The sequence below is a fragment of the Danio rerio genome, chromosome 23 (genome assembly GCF_049306965.1).
Source record: "Danio rerio strain Tuebingen ecotype United States chromosome 23, GRCz12tu, whole genome shotgun sequence".
Classification (NCBI taxonomy): domain Eukaryota; kingdom Metazoa; phylum Chordata; class Actinopteri; order Cypriniformes; family Danionidae; genus Danio; species Danio rerio.
Genome location: NC_133198.1, coordinates 24,616,622 through 24,642,695, shown reverse-complemented (window position 1 = coordinate 24,642,695; position 26,074 = coordinate 24,616,622). Strand labels below are relative to the sequence as shown.

Genomic DNA, 26,074 nt, shown 5'->3' with positions numbered 1-26,074 from the left:
GGATCTTAAATATCATGTCCGACTCGTCTTATGGCGGCAAATCAATGCCAATATTAATCGAGCGCAGCGGTGATGTTTGCGTGCGAGGAGAAGTGAACCGTGAGCAGATTACAGCCAGGTCTACACGCAAGAAAACTACAGCTCGCGAGGGAACAGGGGATCTTCACGCGCGCGCTCAACTCATCCAGCGCGAGAAAACAAGTCCCCCGCGCGCACAGAGCGAGGTCATGCCTACAGCGCTCGCTGGTTCTTCTCTCTGCTCGCGCGAAACATTTTGAATTTTTGTCAGTCCTAGGGCGAGACTTGGTTTACTTGTTATCTCTAACGCTATTGGCTACTCTACCTTTCCAGAAGTTAGCAGGGATTGGACGCAGGTAAGCTAGTTTCCCTGTTAAATAAAGATATATAGGATATCTTATCATAATGTCACAATGTGAAACTAATAGACTTACTTTCTCAGTAATAATAGGTGAATGAACTTACTTTCAATAATGAGATATTTCTTGTAATAATTAATCTCATAATAATGCCTATTCTTACCATCATGACCAAGTCATATAATGACATATCAAAATAATGAGATATATTCTTGTAACAAACTTTATTACTTGGGAGAGAAAGAGAGAGTTATACCATGTGGCAAAAGTTCTCTCCATTAAACAGAAATTGGGGAAAATATACATTGGCTAATAATTCAGGACGAATAATTCAGACTTTAAATGTGTGTTTTTAACCATTTGATGAAGTTTAGCACCTACATTTAAACTGAACTCAAACCAAACGTGTTCAAATTTATAAAAATCTTTTTTTTTTTCTAAGACTCATTGTCCTTGACTCATTTTCTATGAAGAACAAGTCAGAATAAATTGGATGGACAATAGTATACAAAATAGGCTATACATGCATGCAGTGCATAAAGTACAAAGGTTTATAGTAAATATATTGCCATTAGTCTGTTATTCCACTATACAGTTTAAGTCAGAATTATTAGCCCGCCTGAATTATTAGCCCCCTGTTTATTTTTATCCTAATTTTTATTTAACGGAGAGAATATTTTTTTCAACACATTTCTAAACATAATAGTTTTAATAACTCATTTCTAATAACTGATTTATTTTATCTTTGCCATGATGACAGTAAATAATATTTGACTAGATATTTTTCAAGACACTTCTATACAGCTTAAAGTGACATTTAAAGGCTTCACTTGGTTAACTAGGCAGGTTAGGGTTATTGGGCAAGTTATTGTATAATGATAGTTTGTTCTGTAGACTTTCGAAAAAAATAAATAGCTTAAAGATGGTAATAATATGGACCTTAAAATGGGTTTTAAAAAATTAAAAACTGCTTTTATTCTAGCCGAAATAAAACAAGAAAAAAAGTGGGCTACTAATTTTGACTTCAACTGCATATGTGACCTTTAAGATGTGGGCCTGTCGTATAGAAAGTGGTATTTGTATGCCTCTGAAGTGGAATGATGTAATGGATAGTGAGTAAAGCCAAACGAAGACTGTAGAAATTAAATTGTTGCTCAATAGGTGGCGATAAACACCCATCTGAATGTCTGTCACTGTATTTTTTATGTTTGATTGGGCTAATCATTTTTGATTGAAGTCTTTATATGCAGGTTATTCAATCATTAACTAAAAATTAGATTGAAAAATATATATAATATATAGATATATATATTTTACACTGATCTATATTACAAACAATGTTAACAATTATAATAATATACAAAGCTGCACTGCACATATAGTATGCATTGTATGGAAAGATCTAAAATGCAAATAAACTCTTCTGAAGACAATATTTCCTAGAAAGATCATTCCCTAGTGTAATAATGAGCACTGCTGTTGTGGTTAATAATGAAGTAAAATACAACAAACCAGACAAGTGCTGCACGGGACAAATCAAATGGGTTCAGAAAGTCATGTTACAAGAATGCAAGTCATTATTTTAGAAGATTAATTTTTATTATTTGACTGTTTCTCGAGATTGAATCCGCATAAAGTTCATAAAGTTCTCAGAAAGTATCTTATGATTATGACTTGCAAATTGTATATATATTTAACGGCGTGATCTTTTAACCTGCGTCCAATCCCGGCTAACTTCCGGAAAGGCAGAGTAGCCAATAGCGTTAGAGATAACAAGTAAACCAAGTCAACCAAGTAATCTGCTCACGGTTCACTTCTCCTCGCGCGCAAACATCATCGCTGCGCTCGATTTATATTGGCATTGATTTGCCGCCATAGATTAGCCGCCATACTTCAAAACATCATTCTGTGTTGACACACTGAACATTTTCCTGTTTTTTTTTTTTTTTTTTTTTTTTTTAGGTAAAGTCTTAAATTTTCATTTTAGAGGACTTAAAAAGGTCTTAAAAGGTCTTAAATTTCCTGTTAAAAAATGTGCAGATACCCTGTGAATGGGGTCAAATTGGCCACTTTTTCCATAAAATGAAGAAAAGCAATATTTTCATAACCAAAAATGTTGCCATTCAGCTTTAGAGTCCAACTCAAAGTATAATAACAATAAGTATAATTCCAGTGGTAGGTGATTATTACCAATAACTAAAATGAAAATACATTTAACAATCCATGCATCAGAATGCATAAGCATATGGGAGTTTTTGGTATTTTCACCAAAAAAAAGCGTTTAAAGTTGATTATTTCTTTATTTTTCTATAGCATGCCAGTTTGATCAATTTACATTTTCAAGCATTATTTTTGTCATTAATTGTAATTAAACAGTGAAATTATTGTCTGCACAAAGAGTCTGACAACAGCCAGTGCTCCACACAAAGATCAGATCGTCATCCAGTCTGTATGAAATGACATGATGAAACAGAACAAACTGAGACAAATCCTAAAGAAAATCTGCTTGCAAAGCTACAATACTGTTTAAAGTTTAAGGCACTTGTGTAAAAATGCTGTAATAAAATGCGTAAATGTATTTTATTTATCAATTAACTTATATTAACTAAATCTAATCAACATTTGCATTTAAAACACTTGGTCCACTTGCCCATAGTTTTTCAGGTAGCTTTGCAGGGAGTTTTTTTTTTTTCCAAAATGACATGCTACATAAAATATAGAATTAACTGACCTTAAGCGTTTTTGGGTGAAAATACTAGTGGCCTAAGACTTTTGCACAGTACTGTACATTGTTCCACAGTGCTGCTTTTGCTTATGTAAACACAACATGGTTTTGTCGCCACTGGCTTGCATAGTTCAGGATCTGAAAAGCTACTCATCGATGAATTTGCTCTTCAGTGTTTGGACTCTCAGTAATGATTTTAAACCACACTGAACTGAGCTAAACTGAACTGAACTTAAACACTAAAAACTGAACTACCCTGATCCAGTTACTATGACCATTTATGTGAAGCTGCTTTGACACAGTCTACATTGTAATAGCGCTAAACAAATAAAGCTGAATTGAATTGAATGGAATTTTTGCATTTGCATATCTTAATTTTTTCAACATCTAAAAACATGCTCATGTTAAAATAAGTTCAGCTGGAATCTTATAAACTTACATTTTCTATTATTTAATTGCCTGCTGCTCTGTGTGAACATCTTTTTAGGACAAGCATTATGTTTTCACAGTGTGTTTTTAAAGAAAGCTCTTTCACATTACCATTTATATTCATTTGTTTTGTTACCATTGTTATAACTGGCATAATATCAACACAATTAATTAATTGTAACAAATGATAACTTCTTGTAGGGCACTGCAAATCCAGAAGGATACATCTCCACCCTGCCAGGCTCCAGTGTGGTGTTCCACTGGCCTAGAAATGACTACGATCAGCTTCTCTGTGTTAGACTCATGGATGTTCCCAACTGCACCTGGTCTGGAGGTTTTGAGGTCAACAAGCCTAAATCTTTTCACATCAACATGAGGTACCCAGATACATAGATACTCTCAGTCTCTAGGGATGGCTGAACATAAAAGAAAATGACTACTGAGGGTGAACTTCTCGATTTCATAGACACGTTTTTTTCCCCTCTTATTATGTGTTCCGTAGAGACACGTTGGGGAACTGCTTCTTCCTGCGTGCTGAGATTGCTTTGAAAGGGGCAACGCATCAAATCTCATTCAGTGATACTGACCAGCTGCCCCCACCCTTCCGTATAGATAACATCTCTGAGGTACGTCCACAGAGGGTACTCATTATCAGGTATTGTAAAGCAGTTGAACGCTTCAGAAGATTTCAGACTAAAGAGTATCACAAGAATGGTTTGGAATATGACCTGTTCTGAACTTGAACCCAGGTCACTCTTGAGAATCACAGCTCAGTTTTTGTTTCAAAAAGGGTCAGGGTTCTTCTCAAATTAATGACATCATCAAGAGATTTCCTTTCAGTGTTTGTTGTGTTTAATTCTGACACCATAACTATAAGAAGTGTCCCTGTAATCAATATTTTGCCTGTTATGTGGGGCTTAATGGAATATTTGTAGGTGTGCACATTTTTTGTCACCTTCCTCTGCTTTTAAGCCAGCTTTCCTGTCATATGATTTGTTGGTGGTTTTAAATTTACAGAGTGAGACACCATTCTAGTCTCTACAAAAGGTGGATATAAAGCTTTTGTCTCACAAAATAGCTCTTTTACTCCCTTTGGCATGACTTAAGCAATCAAATCATCTGTCAAGCATTGAATTCTCTCCTGACAGTTCTGTGTGCGGTGGTTTCTCTGTCTCAGTGATGCCCGTACAATCTAAAATATAGAATTGTGTTTTTTTGATTTGCTAATAGATGTTTGGGGCCGACATTTAGCTGCATTTTTGATGTTGGTCTTGAAAAGAAAAAAATGAAATGTTGGAGCTTACATTTCCTTGTCCTTGGATGTTTCAGGCCTTTCATCATCAAACACGCTTGCCCAGGCTGCCCAGCTTACAATGATCAAACTTCAGTTTATGCCATAGGAGCAAAATCACATGAATACATTTAAATCCTTTCCAGAGGACAGTATAGAAGTATCCTGCATCTTGGTTAATTGTCAGTGACAATACGCCCCTTTTTTCACCAAAACCTTTGTTAAGGCTGCTTTATTAATTCCAGCATCTGCTTTATTGTCTCTGATACCAAAGCAACCAGTCTATGGGCCATAACACATCAAGGCAATAGTCAGCTGTCCTAGTCTTGCACTCAAATCGCTCATTCTTTGCCATGTTTTAGATGATGAAAAGTTTTAAATATGACACAGTATCTCTGGCTTTCTACCTAGATGGTCTCTGTTGTGATCTTAAATAGATTTTTCACCGAAAACCAAACATTCTGTCATTCATTCACCCTTTGATAGTCAAAACCCCCTTTTTTTTTACACAATACAAGTTATATTGAAAAATCTTGGAAATTGGCAACCATTGATTTCCATAGATTTTATGGATGATAATGGTTGATAGTTTCTGACATTCTTCAAAATATATTTTTGTGTTTAACAGAAAAAATAAACATAAAGGTTTGGAACAACCTGAGGGTGAGTAAATAGTGAATAAACAACATTTTTGGGTGAACTATCCCTTTAAAGACCAAGGGCCTTATGTACATACAAAGACTTGCCTTGAATTCATACTAAAACATTGCGTACACACAAAGCTTTAAATTTGCGTACACAGTAAAAAAATTCAGATGTATGAAACTGCGTACATGGAAACCTATGCATATCTTTTTTGTACATCCGAATAAACAAGAAACTGAGCGCATGTGCATAAGCGCAAAACCCCTCCCTACCTCCTCCCCCTAATAAATATAGTAATGACTCTACTTTGGCAAAACCAAACGAAAAAGCATTGGCAAAAGCAAGCAAAAAGAGAAACTTTGAACTGAATGTGAATTGTAGGTGCTCTTTTCGGCGGTAGACTGAAAAGTGTGTTTTTTTGCAAGTTTGCAAGTTTGTCCTCCAGAATTAATAACAAAAGAAAAAAATAAAGTGGGAGAGTTTAGCTGATGCGATTAACACAGTGAGGTCTGAACATCGCACTGTGAGTGAGTTAAAAAAGAAATGATCCGATATAAAGGTGTAAAATTTTGTAGTGTCTATTTAGGCTAAGTGCAAATAGCACACCTTGTTGGAATGAGCTAGTTGAGTGATTCCCGCCCATCACCGTTTGATTGACAGAGACAACATGACTAAAGAGAGCTGTTAACAGCAGCGTGAGTGGCGTAGCTCGTAAAGCGCATAACAACATGTTTCGACATGATTATGAACTTGGTTCGAATCCAGCGTCTGATGAACTCATTCTTCTTTCCCCCATTACATATCAGATTTTTCCTAATCTTCATCACGTTGAAGACAAGTAGGAATCAGTAATACGTGTGTGTATTATGTTAATCGCATTTGAGAATCGCATATTATTTGCACATTTATTGAATTGAAATGTTTCTGATTCACTTATGCAAATTTGTCTTCAGATGGCGCCTTTATAGCTATGTGCGTGCAGTCGATCGCTCCGATTACTTTGGGAAAACCAGCGATTGCTGCAAATTGAGCTTTAATGTTTAACTTGTCAACTGCATGGTATGGAAACCTTAAATACCTGCTAGACATGCGGATGACCCTGTCCCATACATCTGCCTCAAAGATAAACATCATGCATCTCAAAGATACTTTTTAGTGTGCAATTTAACATAATTGCCTCTAGGAGTCGCCAATGGAAATAAAACAAACACACACAAGAAATGCACGTACGCCAGGCATGAAGTTGGCATGGAGCAACGCACATTCTCACTTTCATTTTATCGTTAGTAAATTCAAACGTAAGCGTGAAATCTGGCGTACGCAAAGTTTTTGTGTGTACACAGCGTTGATACATGAGGCCCCTGATTTATTGTAGAATTTTGCACTTTTTTTTTCTCCATCAGGTGCCTATCCAGTTCTGGCAACATGGAGTTGCTGATATCAGGCTACACACAGAGGTCAAACCTGGTGCAGATCTGGACTATGCCTGTGATGAGCCGATTCTTGAGCCCTATCTCACAGTCACTGTGAAAGGAGCTGGATCCTCCGAGGTGACCGCTGACATGAACTTCTTCAGAGAATACAACAAACTCTACTATGAGAACTTCATCTACATTGCTGCTTCATTCACATTCTCAGAGTGAGTTCACAACCATTAAATCACCAACCAACATTTCTAAAAGAAACCTTTCCTCTAGCTGAATAATAAGATAATTGTATTTAATAATTTTAGATGATAATTTGATTTGTTAACAGAGATGGAGGAAAGAGGCCAGTGGGGAAAAATCGGGCAGTTAGCTGTGCTGAACTGGTGCTGGATGTGGAGACTAAAACGCAGAGAGTCATCCTGAAGAAAAAGGTCTGCTTATGTTCTCCTTTAGCTATCAGCCAGTTTCATGTTTCTATTAAATTCTCAAAGGTACTTACATTTCTTTATCTGTTTAGGAGCCTGGAAAGCGCTCCCAGCTTTGGCGAATGACAGGAAGTGGAATGCTGTGTCATGAGGGCTCATCACCTCCACAGAGCAAACCTTCTCAGCCTCGACCCCTCAGTTCTTCTTTGGTGCTTGATATTGCAGGACTGGCTGCAGTGACAGACAACAGGTTATCCACACACGTCACAGAACAATAAATGACAAATTGTGCTGTCTATTTTAAGCTTGTTCTTGTCCCTGTAGAGAGTAAACATTATCCTGGTGTGCGGGTGTCATTTCTCACATTTGTTGAATTTTCGTTTTTAGCTATGAGCCTCTGATGTTGAGACGGCCAGACAGCCGCCGCAGCACCACCCAGACTTGGCACTTCAACTCTGGCATGTTGACCTGTGGTTTACCCAGACTAGTTGTCCAGGTTTGTCCTTTTGAGATTTCACTCCTCACTCATTATTTTCCTTGAAAAAGATACTGTGGCTCTTTATAAAGTTTTATTTGGCATTTTAGGTAAGCGGAGGAGTGTCTGGACTGTATGATGGTGCAGAGGTGGTACTGGGACCAGACTCTGGTATTTTGGAAGCGACGCCTGAGCAACAGTTCATCAACCAGAAAATGCGACCTGGCTCGGGGGTTCTGTCAGTTCAGGTCCTTCCTGATGGGCCCACGAGAGTATTACAGGTATTATCACCTCTCCTGTCTTAATATTATTGAAGGACATGGTTGGTGTAGCATGCAATCTGAAACCTTATGAAATTGAAGTTCCTATCTTTCTTTCACACTTTCTAATATGAGAAGCTGCATACCTTATTTCAGATCAGTGACTTCAATCAGCGGCGCGTGAATAGACCCTCTCCAAGCACAGAGGAAGACCCGAATAAAGAGATAGCTCAGACAAAATTCCCAGAGGAGGAGCTTGAGGTAAAAACAATGTTTTTTTTGTTAGTCCAAACTGATTGATGTGGAATTTTACTTTGATTACGTTTCCAGTAGAATTTGCAAATATTGATCTTGGAAGTTCACAACTCCTTACTCATGTCCTTTTGTGTAGGTGGTGGTGAACCTAGAGGAAGGAGTGGGCCTATCACTGGTGAACAAGCTCCCTGAAGAGTTGGTGTTTGCCACCCTGTCTGGCATTGATGTACACTTTACCCGCACTGCCGCCAACCAAGTACTGGAACTTACAGTGAAAAACATTCAGGTAAGCAGTCATACACCAAAACACACTTTTTCCAACATGAAATAACTACATTGTTTGGATTAGGGATAGTTCAAGATGGTTTACCGAACTGTGATGTTGACTAGTTTTTCTAGATTTGTCAATGTACTTGGGACATCAAAGTTTAATCCAATAGTCAGGGATCAGATCTGGCAAAGATCCCTTTTTAGCTCATTCGTTTTCTTTTCCAACAAAATTTTCAGTCTCAAGCTAATGCATTTCTGACAGATTTGTTTCTTTTCTCTCGTCTTTCCCAGGTGGACAACCAGCTTCTGGGCACCACTCACCCTGTGCTACTATGTGTGACTCCAGGCTCCTCTGAAAGTACTGCATTGGATTCAGGTCCTGCTCTGCAGGTCAACGCTGTGAAAGTGCCCAGCAGGCTTATGCTCACAGACCTCTTTAAGGTGAAACTGATCAACCTACAGGTTCTCTTTCTGACCAGAAATGCTTCAGGCCTGTTTGTACGTGTGCCTTTAGCTACAAAAGCTTGATCATAGATGTTGCACTCTGATTCACAGCATCTGATGGTCACAGCTCGACGCTACACTGTAATCATAGAGGAGAAGCTCTTAATGAAACTGCTGATATTCTTTGGCTACGGTCAGACAGAGGGAGGTGTGTAATGTTTATCCCTCTAGAGTGCAGTATAGAAAATGACACTATTATCTCCTGCTGTAAAGTGCATGCTTTTGTGTTACAGAGATGGAGAAGCTGGATGAGAACATCTATGAGAAAGCCAGTGAAGATCCAGGAACACCAAAGCGCTATTATTTTGAGAACTTGAAAATCAGTCTCCCTCAGGTCAAGCTTAGTGTGTTCACCTCTCACAAGCTGCCCCATGACCTTAAGGTAAAAGAGCCACTGTAGAATCGACCACAGTATTTTCAAGCTTGCATTATGTTATGATTTGGCTACTCGCTGTATAGTCAAGTGTTGTTTTGCACAGGCCTTGAAGGGAACCCTTGGCTTCCCACTCATTCGGTTTGAAGATGCAATCATCAACATGTACCCCTACACTCGAGTTCATCCCTATGAGACACAGGAGATGGTCATCAATGATATTCTCAAGCACTTTAAAGAGGTCACAAGCATTCTTTGTCCTGAATTGTTACATATCATACATATGCAAAATCTTTGTCACCTCTTGGTCTTAAATGTTCTTACCCTTTTTTAGGAGCTTATCAGTCAGGCAGCTCAGATCCTAGGCTCGGTGGACTTCCTGGGTAACCCCATGGGCCTACTGAATGACGTGACTGAGGGGATGAACGAGCTCATTAAGTATGGCAACGTTGGAGGACTCATCCGCAGTGTTACACATGGCGTTTCCAACTCAGCTGCCAAGGTAGCAAAAGTTCACTTTCTTACTGTTGTCTTCACTAGTCTATCGTACCGTTCTTGATTCTTGAGAATTTCACAGGGTTATTTTTGCTAGTTATTCCCAAATGTTTGATGTATGAAAAAGTCCATCTGTACAGCTGCAAAGTACAAAAGCAAAAGAGGGATTCATTGGGTGCAAAAAATAAGAAAAAGAACAAGAGAACGAATAGTCCTCTGTGATCTGATCAAATGTGAATTGGAAGCTGGTGTTGTTTATTTCACAGGCTTCTTATTGAATATGTTTTTGAAGCTCTGAGCAGAGCACTAGAATGAGCCACATGTTGTCATTTGAAGATTTCCAGGAAAAGATTGGTAACAGCATCAAAAGGTCAGATGCACATGATATTCACCAGAAGCAATCTGACCTGATTTTCATTTTAATATGCACAGAAGAGGTGAAGGTTCAGGGAGTTTATTAGTTTTGGTCTCGCTGCATAAACAGGCAAGTTTTTTCATGTTTACAGAATCATGGGAACACTGGCATTTAAGTGTTTCGACAATATGAAAGTTGAACATCAGCCCTGGAATGTTCTCATGAACAAGACGTTTGTGAGGCTCTTAACGTTGAGCTTGAGCAGATGGAATTGAGCTGATTTGCCCATGGCGCTAGTGTGTTTGTGTGTACTGCTTTGAGGCTGCAGTTGTGTGTGGTCAAGACATGAGCCTCCACTTCATGTCCTGCAGCCAGCTCTCAGCATGTCTGTCTCACAGGCCATCGTACCACGTCCTTCATTGGCAGCCAGCTCACTGTCAGACAGTGCTTTGTGTGCTTTTCTCTCTGTCCGCTCCTTCTGCGCTCTCATTCACTTTCTTCCAGCCACACTGGCAGAGCTCACGCCAATGTACGCATAGGACAGAATAACTCTAGGTCTCAATCAGCAAATTTGCCTGTTTGACTTTTTCTTATCTCAATTTGCTTATGTAGGATGGTGAGGTGAGATGGTCAGATATGCTAACCATATTAAGTACATTTAGATTATGCCGAAAGTCAAATGGAGCAACATTTTTTAAGGGTTAGCCTAAAATGAAAATTATATTTAATTACTCACCCTCATGTTTTTTAAACCCCTGATACTTTATTTTATCTTCAAAATAAAAATTCTGATATTTTAGCTGAAATCTGAGAGCCATTTTAGGTGAGCTGAGAGGTAATATGTCAGAAACATGACCCTGCACGAATGCGCGAATGTGCACCCTATACTGACACAGAGGTGAAGAAACTGTTGAATAAAGTCATTTTTGTGCATAAACAAATGTATTATAGCTTAATACAGAAATGTTAATCCTCTGTATAGGTATGGATTTCCGTATTTTCCGAGCTCAATGGGACGACCCCTGTAATTTGCATAAATCTGAATTTTTTTTTTTGATGGGGTGGCGGGTCTTAGTGTGAGGTTCGTCGTCATCAAAGCAAAGAGATTGCATCTCTGAGCGGTGCAATCTCAGCTTGCATCGCAAAGGCTGCATCTAGATACTATTGGACGAAGCCGCTGACAATATACAAGATTATGAAATCGCTTTGAATGCATGTACGTCTGTGCACTTTTTCCACTTCCACATTTGCATCACTTATGCCTTGATTTATTCTATGTTACAGCCCAGCACCTGAAATGTAATACCTGAAAGTTTAAGAAGATATTACAAGTTTATAAAATATTTTATGTATTTTATAATTAATTAAAACTATTAAAAAGCAGGGACTACGCTGAAGGAAAGGAAAAGTGAACATATTAATTTTATTAATAATTTTTTTTTTTTTGAGAATTGATTTATTTATTTATTTCCTTTGGTATTCTTGTGGACTTTGATCATTAGAACCCTAGCTGTCTACGGAGGATGAGGAAGCTCCCAGATTTCACCAAAATATCTTAATTCTTAATTCTGAAGATGAACAAAGTCTCAGGTGGTTTGAAATGACATGAGACTGAGTAAGTAATTATATTATTAAAATTTTGGTGTAAACAAATGGTATTAGTAGTATTAGTATTTTAACTTTTGGATCTTAAAAAATAGCTTACTGAACTGCTAAAGTTATGCTGGAAAAGTACTTTAAAAAGCTTCTCTGTTGGCTGCATTTATGCCACAAACTCAATTTACCGAGTCTAAACCCTTTTTTTCTTTCTCCAGTGATCTTCCAGCTGCTTGAATAAAATGCTTAGCCAAAATGATCTACCAATTGAATAAGGGTCCATGTCACGTTGCTTGTGGTGGAAAAACCTTTAAAAAAATAAATAAAAGGCATTTAAGAGCTTTGGTTTGATAAAGTGCCTAGAATCGTAAGGTTTATTGTGTTTGCAAAGATTACTGTTAGTTTTTTAACTTGTATCAGTGACTACCCTGAAATGTTTTGGAACGTTTACAGTCCACAGGAATTCTGAGTTGTTAATTTTACCTCTATTAGAGCCTAAACATTTTTAATAGGTACTTTAGCTAAAGCACACTTAGTTGACTGCAAAATTACTCTGACATTCTCTCTTGATTTTAAACATTCATTTTCTTGTCGGCTTAGTCCCTTTATGAGTCCAAGGTTGCTACAGCGGAATGAATCGCCAACTTATCCAGCATATGTTTAAAGCAGCAGATGGCCTTCCAGCTGCAACCCATCTCTGGGAAACATCCATACACACTCATTTACACTCATACACCAGATTAGCTTGATTTAGCTTACCCAATTCACCTGTACTGCATGTCTTTGGCCTGTGGGGGAAACCGGAGCACCCGGAGGAAATGTACGTGAACACAGGGCGAACATGCAAACTCCACACAGAAACGCCAACTGACCCAGCCGAGGCTCGAACCAGCGATCTCCTTGCTGTGAGGCGACAGCACTACCTACTGTGCCATTGCATTGCCCTGATTTTAAACAGTGCCTGTAAAATAGATTTTTCTATAACTCTCTGAAAGTCTTTGAAACAGCCTTAGACTATCTAACTGTAGAGCAGAATTTAATCTGTTACCTTTTATTTACATTTCTTTTTTTATGGTTTTCTCATGTATGAAATGTCAGTCACTCTGTTTTTCATTCTCCTACATCTTCTTTCTCACACATTGACTCACTGAAACCCATTCTCACACACCTCTAGGGGCCCTGCTTTGAGATAGTCTAATGGCCCAAGCAGGGGTGGTGTGTGGGGCCATAAACTTGAAAGTGTTCGGATCCTCCTCTCCCTCCTGCAAGCTCATATCTGGTAAATGTATTGGTATAATTTCACAGCCAAGCTTTAAAAAAAGGAAAGAGGGTGAGAGTGAGGGAGGTGGAAGAGGAGGAGCAGAGAATCTGAGCTGCCCTTCAGATGAACCCACCAGGGACTTTGCTTGGAGGGGTCATCCCAAGTTCATGCCTGGCTCTTGCTGGAGTTCTGCAGAATGTGCCTGTGTTTATAAAGTACTCTGACTGCTGTAGGGAGCTCACTGGGCCTGTAACAAACTCCATTCCAGGAGGCACCTGCAGGGCGCCTGAGGGGGGCCACTCTGGGCAAAGTCAGGTCAACTGTGCCAACAGGGGGAAGCTCCATCCCATTAGACAAATTACAGCCTGATATATTTGACAGCTGAGTGAGATTGTGTGTATAATCACTTATCTGTAAAATCAATGCGTATCCCTAGAGTTTAGTGGTGGGAGAGTTTGTGAATCATGACAAGGCACCCCGCAAATAATGTTGCAATATATTTTTCATGAGCTAACAGAAAAATCTACATTTGAAGTGGTGCATAAACTTTATATATTAAATAGGCAAACCATAATAAGTCAGTGATGTATCCTAAAGTAGACAGTCCACTCCTTAGGGATCTGATCTACATTAAACAAAGTTCTTTTTTTTTTCTTCATTTGAACGCAAAAAAATTTTTTGAAAAAGCTGAATGACATCCCTTTACTGCAGTATTAAATGTGTGAATTGTAAACGTGTAATAGTGTTTAAGTGTACCCACAAATACAACAATGATGGAAGCTGTGAGAGAACAACAGTTTCATAAACATCTGGCAAACTACAGGCTGTCATACACCGGATAAATGCCACCAAATCTAACCACACTTTTACATTGTTTTCTATTTGTAGTTAGGAGACACTGAATGGTGCTGTTAGTTTTTGGACTCTTAAAGAAAAGTGTTTAAAACTTTAAAATATATGGTGCAACGTGGTAGTGTGTTGTACAGGTGCAGATTTTGTTTTCAACGTTGTGGTTTTTCTGTCTGACCTCCATGTAGCCAAACAAACTCCCCAAAAAGTTTGCTTAGAGTTGCTTCAAACTACTAAAACTAACTCAAAACTAACTAAAATTTTGCCAGATTTATTTTGAAATTTTGAAATTCTGTTTGTTCTTCAATTTCATTAGAGGTTTACTGACGCCTTAATGGTCATTGCTGGCAATTTACCTGACATTAAATGATTATGTCTTGATTAACAGGGGTGTCCAAATGTGACACTGTCCTACATAGTTTACATTAATGGCTCAAACTCAATTCCTGGAGGGCCCCAGCTCTGCATAATTTAGCTCCAACCACCTCCAACTCACACCTCCTTAAAAGTGCAGTAGGTGATCTTCTACAATGCTAACAGCTTAGCATAAATCTCTAAATCACAGTCCCTCCCCTGCTGTCCAGAGCCATGCCACCTGAAACAGGAGCACGCGCACCTTTAAGATGACAGCAAAAGAACCCTCTCTCATGTGTTAAAAGCAACTAGTACTTGTCCGGCAGTGTGCAGGAATTACACTCATTACTAAGCCAAACTGAAATGCTATTTCAGAGCGAATATTTAGAGTTGCATGGGAAACAATATAGGGAGAGACTATAGGCGGAGTAGCGGTATTTACTTGTGTTTTGTTGTTAAACTAATTAAAATCTACATTAAGGATGCTGTAAAAGGTCCCCTATGAAAAAGTTTTGATTCAGCATGTTTTTGCCAATCGCGCATACGCAGGCGCGTGCTCTCTCTCTCGTGAAAGCGCAGCATGTCTATGCACAAACAGTAATCGGCGGAGCTGCGTACAAACTGCTGCGCAGTTGTTCAAATCTGCATTTGCTGACAGACAGTTTGAGCTACTTAACGGAAATATGAGAGATGTCGGCCCAACTCTATTTATGATGTTTCTGAAGACAATCACCTACTGCAAGTGTTTTATAACGGACATGCGCCCGTACAGTAGGATCCATTGAGACTAGGTGGTGTTTCAGTGAACAGTTGTTCACTGTTCCTGTCAGCGAACTCCAGTAATGTCCAGCTGCAAACACAATCACCTTCAGATCAATGCTTTTCAACAGCGTGTTTTACTGTATTTTACATTTATTTTTAATAGATATGAATTGTAGATCAATAGATGAATAGTAGTCAGTCTAATACAAAGCAGCAGCAGATTTTTGCCATCTCCTGTTGTCCTGTTAGCTTCATTTATTGAAGAAAAGGTCCAAATACTCTGCAGTTGTTGAAATGAAGAATTCAGGAGCTTTGAACCTGCCTGCATTTTTTTTTTATATTAAAATATTTATTATTACATATATTGTTCTGTGTTTTTTTTAAATGATGTAGAAAATAGGAGAATAATAGAAGGTAAAATATTTTTTTGCTAATAAATAGTTTTAAAATAAGCATTTTCTTTTGACAATCAGTTTGGGCCTTCAAAAAAATTTCAGAGAAGAAGGTGGGCCACGAAATGAGAAAGGTTGAGAAGCCCTGGTCTTTATTAGTCTTGAACACCTTGATTACTAGTAGAATTAGCTGTGGGATTAGGGTTGGAGTGTGAACTGTGCAGAACTGCGGCCCTGCAGGAACCCAGCATGAGACCTATGGTTTACATGTAGCTCCAACTTTGCCTCAACATACTTATCTAGATGTTTCTAATATCACTAATAAGCTGGTGCAGGAGCATTTAATTAAGCTAGCAACTAACTGCAGCAGAATTGGACACCCTTGAGGTCTAATATAAGAATTGATCATTGCAGTTATATCTATATATCTAAATGCAGTCTACTGTTCTTTTTAATTGTTGTTCTTATGTTTATTTGTTTCCGCAGTTTGCAGGTACCCTATCAGATGGATTAGGCAAGACAATGGACAATCGGCATCAGACTGAACGAGAGTGCATTCGCTATCATGGAGCCACTAGTGGAGAGCATCTTGTGGCAGGGATTCATGGTCTTGCTCATGGTACGCTTAGCTCAATATTTAAACAAATTCATTGTCTGATTGGATCATTTGTCTGCTACTTTTAAACTAACCAAATATGGTATCGATGCTTTATAGGTATAATTGGCGGCCTGACCAGTGTGATAACGTCAACAGTAGAGGGAGTGAAGACTGAAGGGGGTGTCAGTGGATTTTTCTCCGGTCTGGGGAAGGGACTGGTTGGCACAGTGACCAAACCTGTTGCAGGAGCATTGGATTTTGCATCAGAAACAGCACAAACTGTCAGAGACATGGCCAGCGTAAACAACAGGTATTTCCTACTATGAATTCAGGTTTGATTTTCTGTTGTTGAACAAGATTACAGAAATAATGAGTCTTGCACATGGCCATTTTAAAGTGACAGGGCCAGTGCTAGTACTGGGATAAAAAACAGCACCAGAATTAAAAAAAAAGGAGAAATGAAATAAGAACAATTCACTCTGGCAAGACTGAAAACTGTGCAATAAATCCCCTAGTTGAGCACTGTCTTCAGCACAAGAACCTTTGCCATTTTAGTGGAAAAGGGGTATCTGTGGTTCAATGTTTATAGCTCTTACAACTTTGCAGAGCCTTTTTGACCTCTGTGGATGTGTTCATAAATCCCACCTGCCTTTTGATGAGTTTAGCTTGTGGCTAGCCAAGCTCTACACTAATGAACACCTGCTAATGATCCAAAGATCTGGTCTGAAGAACATACCTACTGTTTTAAGAGCAGCCTCCAGGGTCTCACCTTCACTTCATCCTATAAAGGCAGCAGCTTTACCTGAGGTTTTATGAGGGGGCCCAAAAGCAGGTCATATTACACAGGATGTCTGGTATGTAAAGCCATTTGTTCTTCATTTGCCTATGTATATGTGCAGTGGGGAGTTTTGTGGTTTTACTGCTCCAACTGGAGAAGGAATGAGTTTCCGGTCGTCTCACCATTCCTCTTGAATGGAGAGAGGCCGTGTGTGTGTGTGTGTGTGTGTGTGTGTGTGTGTGTGTGTGTGTGTGTGTGTGTGTGTGCGCGCGGAGAAAGGACCTGCTGATGAACTGTGCAGTAAAGAGCTGGGGGAGTTTAAGGGAGAAGCATTCGGAGCGTGCCTGCCACAGTGCAGCCAAGAGTTCAGCCAGAGTTCACATGAAAATGTCCAGGATTCATGGGTCGCAGCGGACACAGTCTGACCCAACGATTGCATATTTACAATAACACATTCGCAGGTAGCACTTCTGAAGAAATGTCAAAGATCCACTACTACATCAATCACTTTTGAAAGATCAATTTTTTATGGATCAGCAACTGGTCATGGTGGTTCCTAGCTGAGCTTTCTTCCCCTCCCTGGGTCTGTAATGTTAGTAATATTTCCCAAATGCTCATGCAGACAATGTCCATGATTTAATATCACTTATTTATGAAGTGATCTTTGTCTCTTGCTGGTCAGGAGAATGTGTCATACATCCCCTATCAAATAGCAAACAGGAAATAAACAAGTAAATGAGAAGCAGACCGTAGTGAGGTCAGGAATAGTGGAAGTGTCCACACAGTCTTTTTTGCTCTCCTGCCCTGCTAGTGAACTCAGCCTCCCACATCAGTTCCTCGGACCCCAGCACCCTCCCCAACACACAAACTCGCATAACACACACCATTCCCAACTGCACTATGCAATCCAGGCAGGCTTCCAGAGGCAGCTCAATTACAATCTCAAAACAAAGGCAAAGAAGTGCTGGGGGTTGGCGGGGACAGCAGTAGGGGCTCAGACTTTGACTGAATAAGCACCCTGTTCCCCACCTTTAGCTGTCAGTTCAGTTAGGAAAAGCATGCATTTTCTATTACCCCAAGCTTTATTAAAGAAAACCCCTCATGTGGTTTGCCTTTTGACTTGTATTTGCCTGTAAACTTTGGGAAAGACTTCAAGGAGAGCTCATTTGCCTTCATCATGTTTTGGTAAACCTCAAATTCCTCCACTGTAAAAGATGACAGTACTTGTTCTGTACTTGTTCTATTGGCATTTAATCGAGACATCAGACCTAATGTAACTGTGGTTTGTTCACCACTGTTGAAAATGTGCATTTCTGACAATTTTACTGTACCTAGGAACCAGATTACACAGTTGATTCAACAATGACCCATTCAGCTAAAGACAAAAATCATAAAGTCAAACAAATATTAGTCAGCTATGCATGAAAAATTCCCAATGAGAAAACTTCATGTCTCAATACAAGTGAAGTTTACTTGCATTTTAAAAGCTTGACAGTAAAACAAATAGACACATTTTATTGTAGGTTGGTTCCTTCTGATCTTCTCCTGAATGGTCAGTTTCCTTTGTATTTTACCTTCAGGGGGTACTCACACTAGGTACAGTTGCCTTGATTCGTGCCAAAGCATGATTGTCCCCCTCCTCCCTCCCTCGACGGCATGTACTCCCATTGCATTACCTTCTGAGCCAGAGCACGCTTACGTCATTGATAATATGACTGTTCAGTATAACAGGAAGAGAAGCGCTCTCACTCAGCACAGTGGATATTTCTTTAGTTATATCGTTTTGTATTATTTTTAGTTGTTTGGGATGCAGTCACACACAGTCAAATATTTTGTGAAACAGATCCTTTTTTTTTGACGCTCATAAATTATCATGCTGCAGGTAATAGAAGGTTTGCAGCTGAAGTGCATTGAGGAGTTTGTATCTTTGATAAATTGTGACTGTTCGCATTCATTGAAAAGTAAGAATGATTCATAAATCTATATGAAATGGTTCCTTAAAAGTTATGTCGAGTCTTGAGTTTCACGCTCAGGGGTGCTTTGCACTTACACTACAAGCGCAGCATGCCAAAACCCAAACGAAATGCACTCTGGCACACTGTCCAACAGGGCCAGGGGTGACTAACTGAACCACGCCTGGGCCCAGTTTGGAGCACTCACACTTGTTAAACAAACTGGGAAACATGCCCGGGCACAGTTCGGATAGCATAGTGTGAGTGCACCATCAAAAACAAATTTCTCGTTATCTTAAAGATCTTGATTAGGTGATTTGTGTGTGTTCAGTTAAAATTAGAGTCCAACTAAGTAGTATAGTGCTTCTTCAGTAGCAAAATTGGACACCACTGCTTTAATTGGACTACAGATGGCCCATGTTGTGAACTTGCTCGAAGGACAGCAGTGGCATGTTTTATATATGTGTGGTCCCTCGCTATAACGCCGTTCACCTTTCGTGGTCTCGCAGTTTTGCAGATTTTTTTTTTTTTTTAACAGCGCATTGTCTTCTACATCCTGATTGGCTGTAGACCATTGTCAATCAAACTCCTCCATGTCTCCTTTACAGTACAGAATGTGTTCAGCTTGCCAAATTAACATACATTTTTAACTGCTAGCAATATGAGTTTTAACAAGGATGCAAAAAGGGTTGTAACTGTCTGCAGCAAAACCATCTTAAAGGGGGTGACACACTGGATGCGCCACTCAGCGCCATGCAACCATAGGCTTTAGGTTATGCACACCGGCGCTGCAAGTCGGCGGCTGTCTGCAGTGTCCAGTCGGCACACTGTTCATATTTTTGCCACACCACGGAGCGCCATCTGAATAGTTTCATTTTAAATCACATGCAAATGTGCTTGTCCGTGTTTATTTCCAACTGTCATGTGCGCACCTCATCGGCTCTGAACCCCTTAAAGGGCCATGACACCCCCCACTTTCGGTTAAAGTCTACTTCAGAATTTTTTCAAAAGATGCATGATTAATGGGCGTGGAGCTCCGTGAGCATAGGGCAGGAGTGGACGTGGCCAGCAGGGGAGAGAACAACTGTTGTTGTCAGTTAGCTCACAAAATGAGACACAAACCGTGAGGAGACGCATGAGTTTATAGTTCACAAAGTTAAAATGCAAAGAAATAGACAGTAATTTAATTCCCTGCTACATTTGTTATTCATAATTTCATATACACATAACCTTAATTTATATCATATAAAGATAAGTGTGTTCATGTAAACACTATAAATGAGGATTCTCTCTCGATCCCCGGGTCTATTATAGATCTGAATGCAGACTCAGTGCAGCAGGTCTCCTGACCTGCCTATTTTAACCATTAGCCCTGCTGGTAATCTGGAGGATTTTGGCAAACACAGCAGCACGGCGATGTGTCTAAATGTGAACGAGTTCCTGATAAAAGTCAACGTCCGCCATTCTACAATTCTCGTACTGCTCTCCCGACAAAATAGCTTGCAGCACACACAGAGCTTTGCTGTATTATCGGCCCTGACAAGATCGCGGGGAAAAAAACATGCAACAAACCCCGTGGATCATGGAAACAAACACATACGAGCCTTCATGAACGGCTACTGTGTAGGGGATCAACCTACGTTTTAATATCGATCAGGGGTTTATTAGCTCATTTCAATGAATCGGATCCTGAAGATTCGAATCATTGGTTCGACTCAACTGAGTCAGATTGAATCAGATTAAAAGATTCACACTTTATCTTCCATTTGTCCCGCAAATAGAAGACATCGTATCTTACCAATCTTGTTAATATTATTTACGTGGCCAACGATAATAACATAACACAGTATTGGATGATCTTTTAGCAAGGTAACAAGATCTACAGCTCGAGGCAATGACTTAGAAGCACATAAACAAGAACACAGTTCTTACAAAATGAGTACAAAGATTTATTGAGCTACACTACGATAAATGAAACTAACTACGTAATAAGCAAACAACAAACAAACACACACATTCACACATACACACAGAGGAAGTTCAGAGGATGCAAAATGAGTTGACAACGTCCCAAATTAATTCTAATACTTCTTGCAAGATCTTAGAATAACACCTGAGAAACCACAAAAGCAGAGATATGGCTTATCTTTAACTGCTTAAGATCAATCTGCACAAGATCAGCAAGAGACAACATTAGTTTGTGTTACTTGCGCCCTTTTTGCTGAAGTCGAATCTCCCTCGCCGGCTGGCCTTGGGGAAACACGGTGCTCCTGATTGGGTGGTTTCTCGCTTCAATGACGTCTTTGGGATTCACGCGCTCGTGAATGGCTGTTGTCCTGGGTTACCTAGGTGACGGACTGCTGAGAGTCGGTTTTGCGGAAGTTCATGCAGCTTTGGGAGTCCCGAAACTTAAGAGGTTTGCGTGGAAGTTCGTAGTAACCCAATCGCGTGGCGGCGCGGTGTCCGGGCAGGCGAAAGGGGGCAGAGAGCAAAAGCATGCGCAAGCTAGCTGATGCAAAAAGCAAAGTTTCTTTGTTGCAGGGTGTTTTTAAGTGACCTGGTCTGGTTCGTCCCCATGGCACTGTCTGCCAATGAGCAGCTGCCATGAAGGGCGGGGCCACGCCCCGTACTGACGTAGGAAAGGTCATTAATTAACAGACTGCATGTAGATTTCACGTGGTAGAACTCTTGCAAGATTGAAACTATCTTACATCAAACGTTACAAGATGAATACTGTTTGTACTACTAGTTTTTCATTTACACCAACGTATTGCAAATGTCACTAGCTTTCGTTCAATACCAGACATCATACATTTCAGACACATACAGATTATTTTACTCTGTTATAAGGGTTAAAACAACACATTGATTAACCTAGTTGATTGGAATAAACAGCATATGAGGAACATTATGGCATATTATTCAAAGATACATCTGCCTTAGTTCTAACATTAAGAGATTAGCTTTTGTTCATATGCATTAATGTTTCTAGAGATCTCTTTGTCTCTACGAAATTGTGCTTCTAGCAGGATGTGCCCAAGGCGAGCACATGACCAGGAGTCAATTAAAAGTCTCGTGAAATGGTTTCCGCTGAAGATCCTGTAAGGGCCATTGTGTTTTAATTTAACTGATTTAATTAATCATTGGCTAGTTAGCCGAAGGGTACCAGAACATCTGCGGAGAAGTACTGGTCAGAGGAGCCCAAAATCAATTGGCGCTCTGTTATCCTGATGGTATAAGCCCTCAAGCTAGTTCAATGAATGAGACCATTGGAGATGCCCAAGATTTCAGATTCAACTTGTGTTGACCACTGAAAAATGCCGATGAGTTCCTACAGTCCCCCTTTGTCTGGTGATGTTCCCGGTGTGAACATTGGCAGGCACTGGAACAAACAGGCAGAAGCAGAGAGAACAGGCAACACAAGACACAAACAACATCATCACTAACTGAATCTTGGTGCAGGGTTTAGGCACTTTGGAATGCTCGGGTTAGCAATGCTTAACGTGTAGAAGAGCATAGTTTAGTATGATCAGAATTTAGGCTTTTAAGACTAACCGAGGTATTGAAGGTTCAACGAAGTTGTATAGGCATTATAGTCAGCGTTATTGCATCTAAGCATGCGCAAGATGTGGGGCGTGCACATTTGAACAACTTTTGGATGGCCTTTACTCGCTCGTGGAGGAAGAGGGCAAGTGTCAAAGTCAACGTATACCCTACAATGCTATTTTGACGAGAGTCGAACCAATAAATTTTATTCTTTACCCTCAATCCCTTTTTCGGTTCTGGATTGAAGATGAAGAAATGTGGAAAACGAATCTTTTGAGTTTTCGCCTAAAATGTGTCGTCAGACAGGTGCTACAACGTTAAATTACCAATACAGCGATCACACCTTTAAGGCATTGATCCGTGAGGCTTGGTGAAAGGAGTCAATCCTAATTCTGAGCTCTGGACTTAAACATCATCTGTGGGGGTTCCCTGATGAGGCAAGAGAAATTAATTAAAAGACAGAGAGAAAGAGAAAGAAAAGAACACTGAGACATAAGGACATTGAGTGAGGTTAACCCAACAAACAAGTGTCACATATGTAATAGCTCCTCTCTACTAGAGATTGGTCCTAGTACTGCAGTGGAGGGGAGAGTGCATGTATTGGGTTTAGGAAACATAGCTAGGGCTAGGTGTCTTCCTAAAATGGCACAAATGACAAAAACAGGTTAGCGTTAAAATAAGAGTTTAGGATAGTGGGTCTGTGTCAGCAGGTTGGTCCCTCCCCCTTTCTGGTCACTTGGAGTTGAGGGACTGGAGTTGGCATGGCACAGGTAGGATTTGGATTGATTCTGAGTTCAGCTGCGTGGCAAACGATCAAGACAGCACTCTTAGGAATTGGAAGAGTTTCATCCACAAGTGTTTGTGTGATGCAGTGGTGACCTGAGGCATCAGGTGTTGAGTTAGCGTCTAACTCTGGTGTTCAGGTACAGTCTATTGAGTCTTTGAAGTTATGGTGCTTACAGTTCTCTGTAAGTGAGGTGAAGAGGTGCTGTTTAGTGAGGTCGTTGCTTGTCAGGCAGAATCAGGTTTTCCTTTCCTTTCCCACTTCCAATCTGCTTCCCTTCGTTGGAAGAACTCTTTCAGGATCATTTTCATCAGTTCTTGAGGGTCAAAACATGGTGATGTTGTCCCTTGTGGGGATTCAGTTGGAGCTCGATCAGCGTGGAATCTTTGTGAGTTCTTTCGTTGACCTCTTGGGCTGGTTGTATCAAGGTGATGTTGCTTTACCTTGGAAGTACCACTTGATTCCCACAAGCTTGTCCCCCTTTGGTTTACAAATGAGGTAGACCTGTTCCACGGTCTCTCCCGGTGACGTTCAGGTGAGTGTTGTCGTCCAGACAGTCCTTTCCAGCGACGGTTCCACTGTTTGGGTCTGGTATCAGCATGACAGTCTCGTTGTCTGTTGTAAGACGAAACATTCCACTCACTGGGAGGTAGTCTAGCATTGTCTGGGCCTTGGGCACCCTCAAGGGCCAGATCTTGACTTTGAGTGTTGAAGTCATAAACAGCAGGGATTTTGGCACTCTTCTCTGAAGCCGTCTTTTGTTTGACGTAGGCTTTGTGTGCCAAATCTCGTAATTGCTGAGTGTTCATGGTGTGGGGGCATGCAAGAACCCCAAGATGGTGGCTTACCCCAGGATGGAGGTTTCTCAGGAAGAGGATTTTGAAGTTCAGGTCCTCTTCCATCTCAGGTTCATTGCGGGTGCCGAAGTAGGCTCGTCTGAGTCTGCTGTAGTAGGCTTGAGAAGACTCATGGCGACCTTGTTTCGTCTCCAGGGCAGCTACAAGTCCTTGTTCAGACTCGATGTCATCAAACTCTCTGATGAGGGCTTCTCGGAGCAGGAGGTAGTCAGTCTTTGTGTGAGCCGGCTGACGGTCCAGGAAGCTGCGCACTTCAGGGCTGGAGGTTGCTCGGAGCAAATACAGTCTATCTTTGTTAGTGACATTGGGTCTCATTTCCAGGTGAAAGTCAATGTCTTGCAGATAGGCGTGAACATCTTGGCTGCCTGGCAAATTCGGCGTGAACTTGCCCAGGTTCTTGACTAGCTTGTCAAGGTCTCTGAGGTCCAGGCCACATAGTGATACGTGGTTGTCTGGAACAGAAGGAGATAGTGAGGGTTTTGGCAGTGACCCCTCAGCTTTCTCATTGTGTGTCAGTTCATATGCATGCTTGAGTTCATCTTTAATGCTGTTGGACTCTTCTTTGATGTAGTCCAGCTGCTGCGTTAATCGTCTGACCTCATGTCTAGCTTCACTCAGGTGAGTTTCGAGGGCTTTGATTCTGCTGTCCTTGTCTTTAGAGTCAGCATTTACTTCTTCCAGTAGCTGTTCGACATACTCAAGCTTGTTAGCGACGTCAGCATGGTCGGCTTTGGCTTGCTCCATTTCTCGGGTGGTGGCGGCTAGAGTCTCGTGAAGTTTATCAATCTCCTCTTTGGCAGCTTGATCAGTCTCATCTGGCTGTTCCGGTCGTTCCTGAGCCTCCAGTTCTAGCTGGTTGATGCGGGACTGCACATGTGTCAGCTTGTGCTGGAGCTGGGCGGAATGCCTGTCACTCAGCTTAAGGGTGGCGATGAGGACGTGACTCAAAGTACCTGTGATCTTGGCTAGGTCTTTGTGATTGTAGCTTTTGCTCGGGTCTTGCTTCATAAGGCTGTTCAGGTTCTCATCCAGCTGGTCCTGTGTCAGATGCTGTAGCGTTTCGGCGGCCTTAGGGAGGAGGCTGTCCGTTGCAACACTTAGCCATGCTTCTAGGTCCTTCCAGTGGCCAACAGGGTCTTTAGGGCGAGCCATGTTTGCGGCGGTGAGGGGGAAGACCTATAACCGACACTGACACAGACCTAGAGGGGAGAGAGAGAGAAAAGGACAAAAGAAAACAAAAACAAATGGCAAACAAAAAGTGTCAGGGTGTAATGTCAGGTGTGAGCTACTGTTGAGTGAGGAATAAACAGGTGGGTGTTGTTCTCTGTGACTGTGATCCTCTAGGGGGCGTGCATCTAACTTGTAGTCTCTGTGGGGACAGTCAGTAAACACACACAGTTAGAGAACAGAGGAAGAGAGGAAGACTGATAAGGAGTAGAGTGATAATTGGCTGCTTCCAGGTTCCTAGAGAGAACGATTCCTTTAGCTTTTGTCAAGCATGAGGTAAAAGGATGCTTCTCGGCTGGAAGTTGGAAATGGGGAGCTCTAAACACCAGGACTGTGATTGTTATTAAATTTCCTCCGCTGTGAAAGAAAGTACAATAACAATGACAGTATTGGTTTCTTACTCATTAGGATTAACACCATACACCAAGTAGACCACTTTTGATGCGGATCTAAAATCAAATTTGAAAACACCTGTCTTCTGGTTGACTCGTTTCGTCCTTGATTGGGTAGCGTCCTATGGCGAGAAAGGGTAGAGAAAGTCAGATCGTTTTAACACGAAATGTTTAGGTTTCACAACATCTGTTAAATGTTTCTAACGTTCTCTGCTTTAATGATTCACACAAGTACAATCTCAAAAGGGCAGACGTAGTCAACTCGGAAGAAGACAGTTAAAAGAAACAATAGAAAGTGAAGCAAGTTTTCAAATTACAAAGTTGACAAAGTGGTGGCACTGTTGAGTCAATACATCAAAAGGGGTTGGTTTATTGTGTTATCAAGACAACTAATTAGCCTAAGTAGACAGGAAAATCCTA

The 26,074-nt window shown here is 40.6% G+C and overlaps 1 protein-coding gene across 5 annotated transcripts in view; it reads left to right on the top strand.

Moving 5' to 3' along the window:
• Positions 1 to 26,074, top strand: part of vps13d (vacuolar protein sorting 13 homolog D) — a 68,519-nt gene that overhangs the window by 32,470 nt on the left and 9,975 nt on the right. For all 5 annotated transcript variants that reach the window (XM_073938897.1, XM_021469946.2, XM_068216901.1 and 2 more), the window contains 16 exons: positions 3,733 to 3,908; positions 4,034 to 4,157; positions 6,871 to 7,106; positions 7,223 to 7,325; positions 7,412 to 7,569; positions 7,707 to 7,815; positions 7,905 to 8,075; positions 8,211 to 8,315; positions 8,446 to 8,595; positions 8,871 to 9,020; positions 9,135 to 9,231; positions 9,317 to 9,465; positions 9,563 to 9,697; positions 9,791 to 9,958; positions 16,007 to 16,139; positions 16,236 to 16,428. In XM_073938897.1, coding sequence (XP_073794998.1) covers positions 3,733 to 3,908; positions 4,034 to 4,157; positions 6,871 to 7,106; positions 7,223 to 7,325; positions 7,412 to 7,569; positions 7,707 to 7,815; positions 7,905 to 8,075; positions 8,211 to 8,315; positions 8,446 to 8,595; positions 8,871 to 9,020; positions 9,135 to 9,231; positions 9,317 to 9,465; positions 9,563 to 9,697; positions 9,791 to 9,958; positions 16,007 to 16,139; positions 16,236 to 16,428 — 2,357 coding nt within the window. The remainder of the gene's footprint in view (positions 1 to 3,732; positions 3,909 to 4,033; positions 4,158 to 6,870; positions 7,107 to 7,222; positions 7,326 to 7,411; positions 7,570 to 7,706; positions 7,816 to 7,904; positions 8,076 to 8,210; positions 8,316 to 8,445; positions 8,596 to 8,870; positions 9,021 to 9,134; positions 9,232 to 9,316; positions 9,466 to 9,562; positions 9,698 to 9,790; positions 9,959 to 16,006; positions 16,140 to 16,235; positions 16,429 to 26,074) is intronic.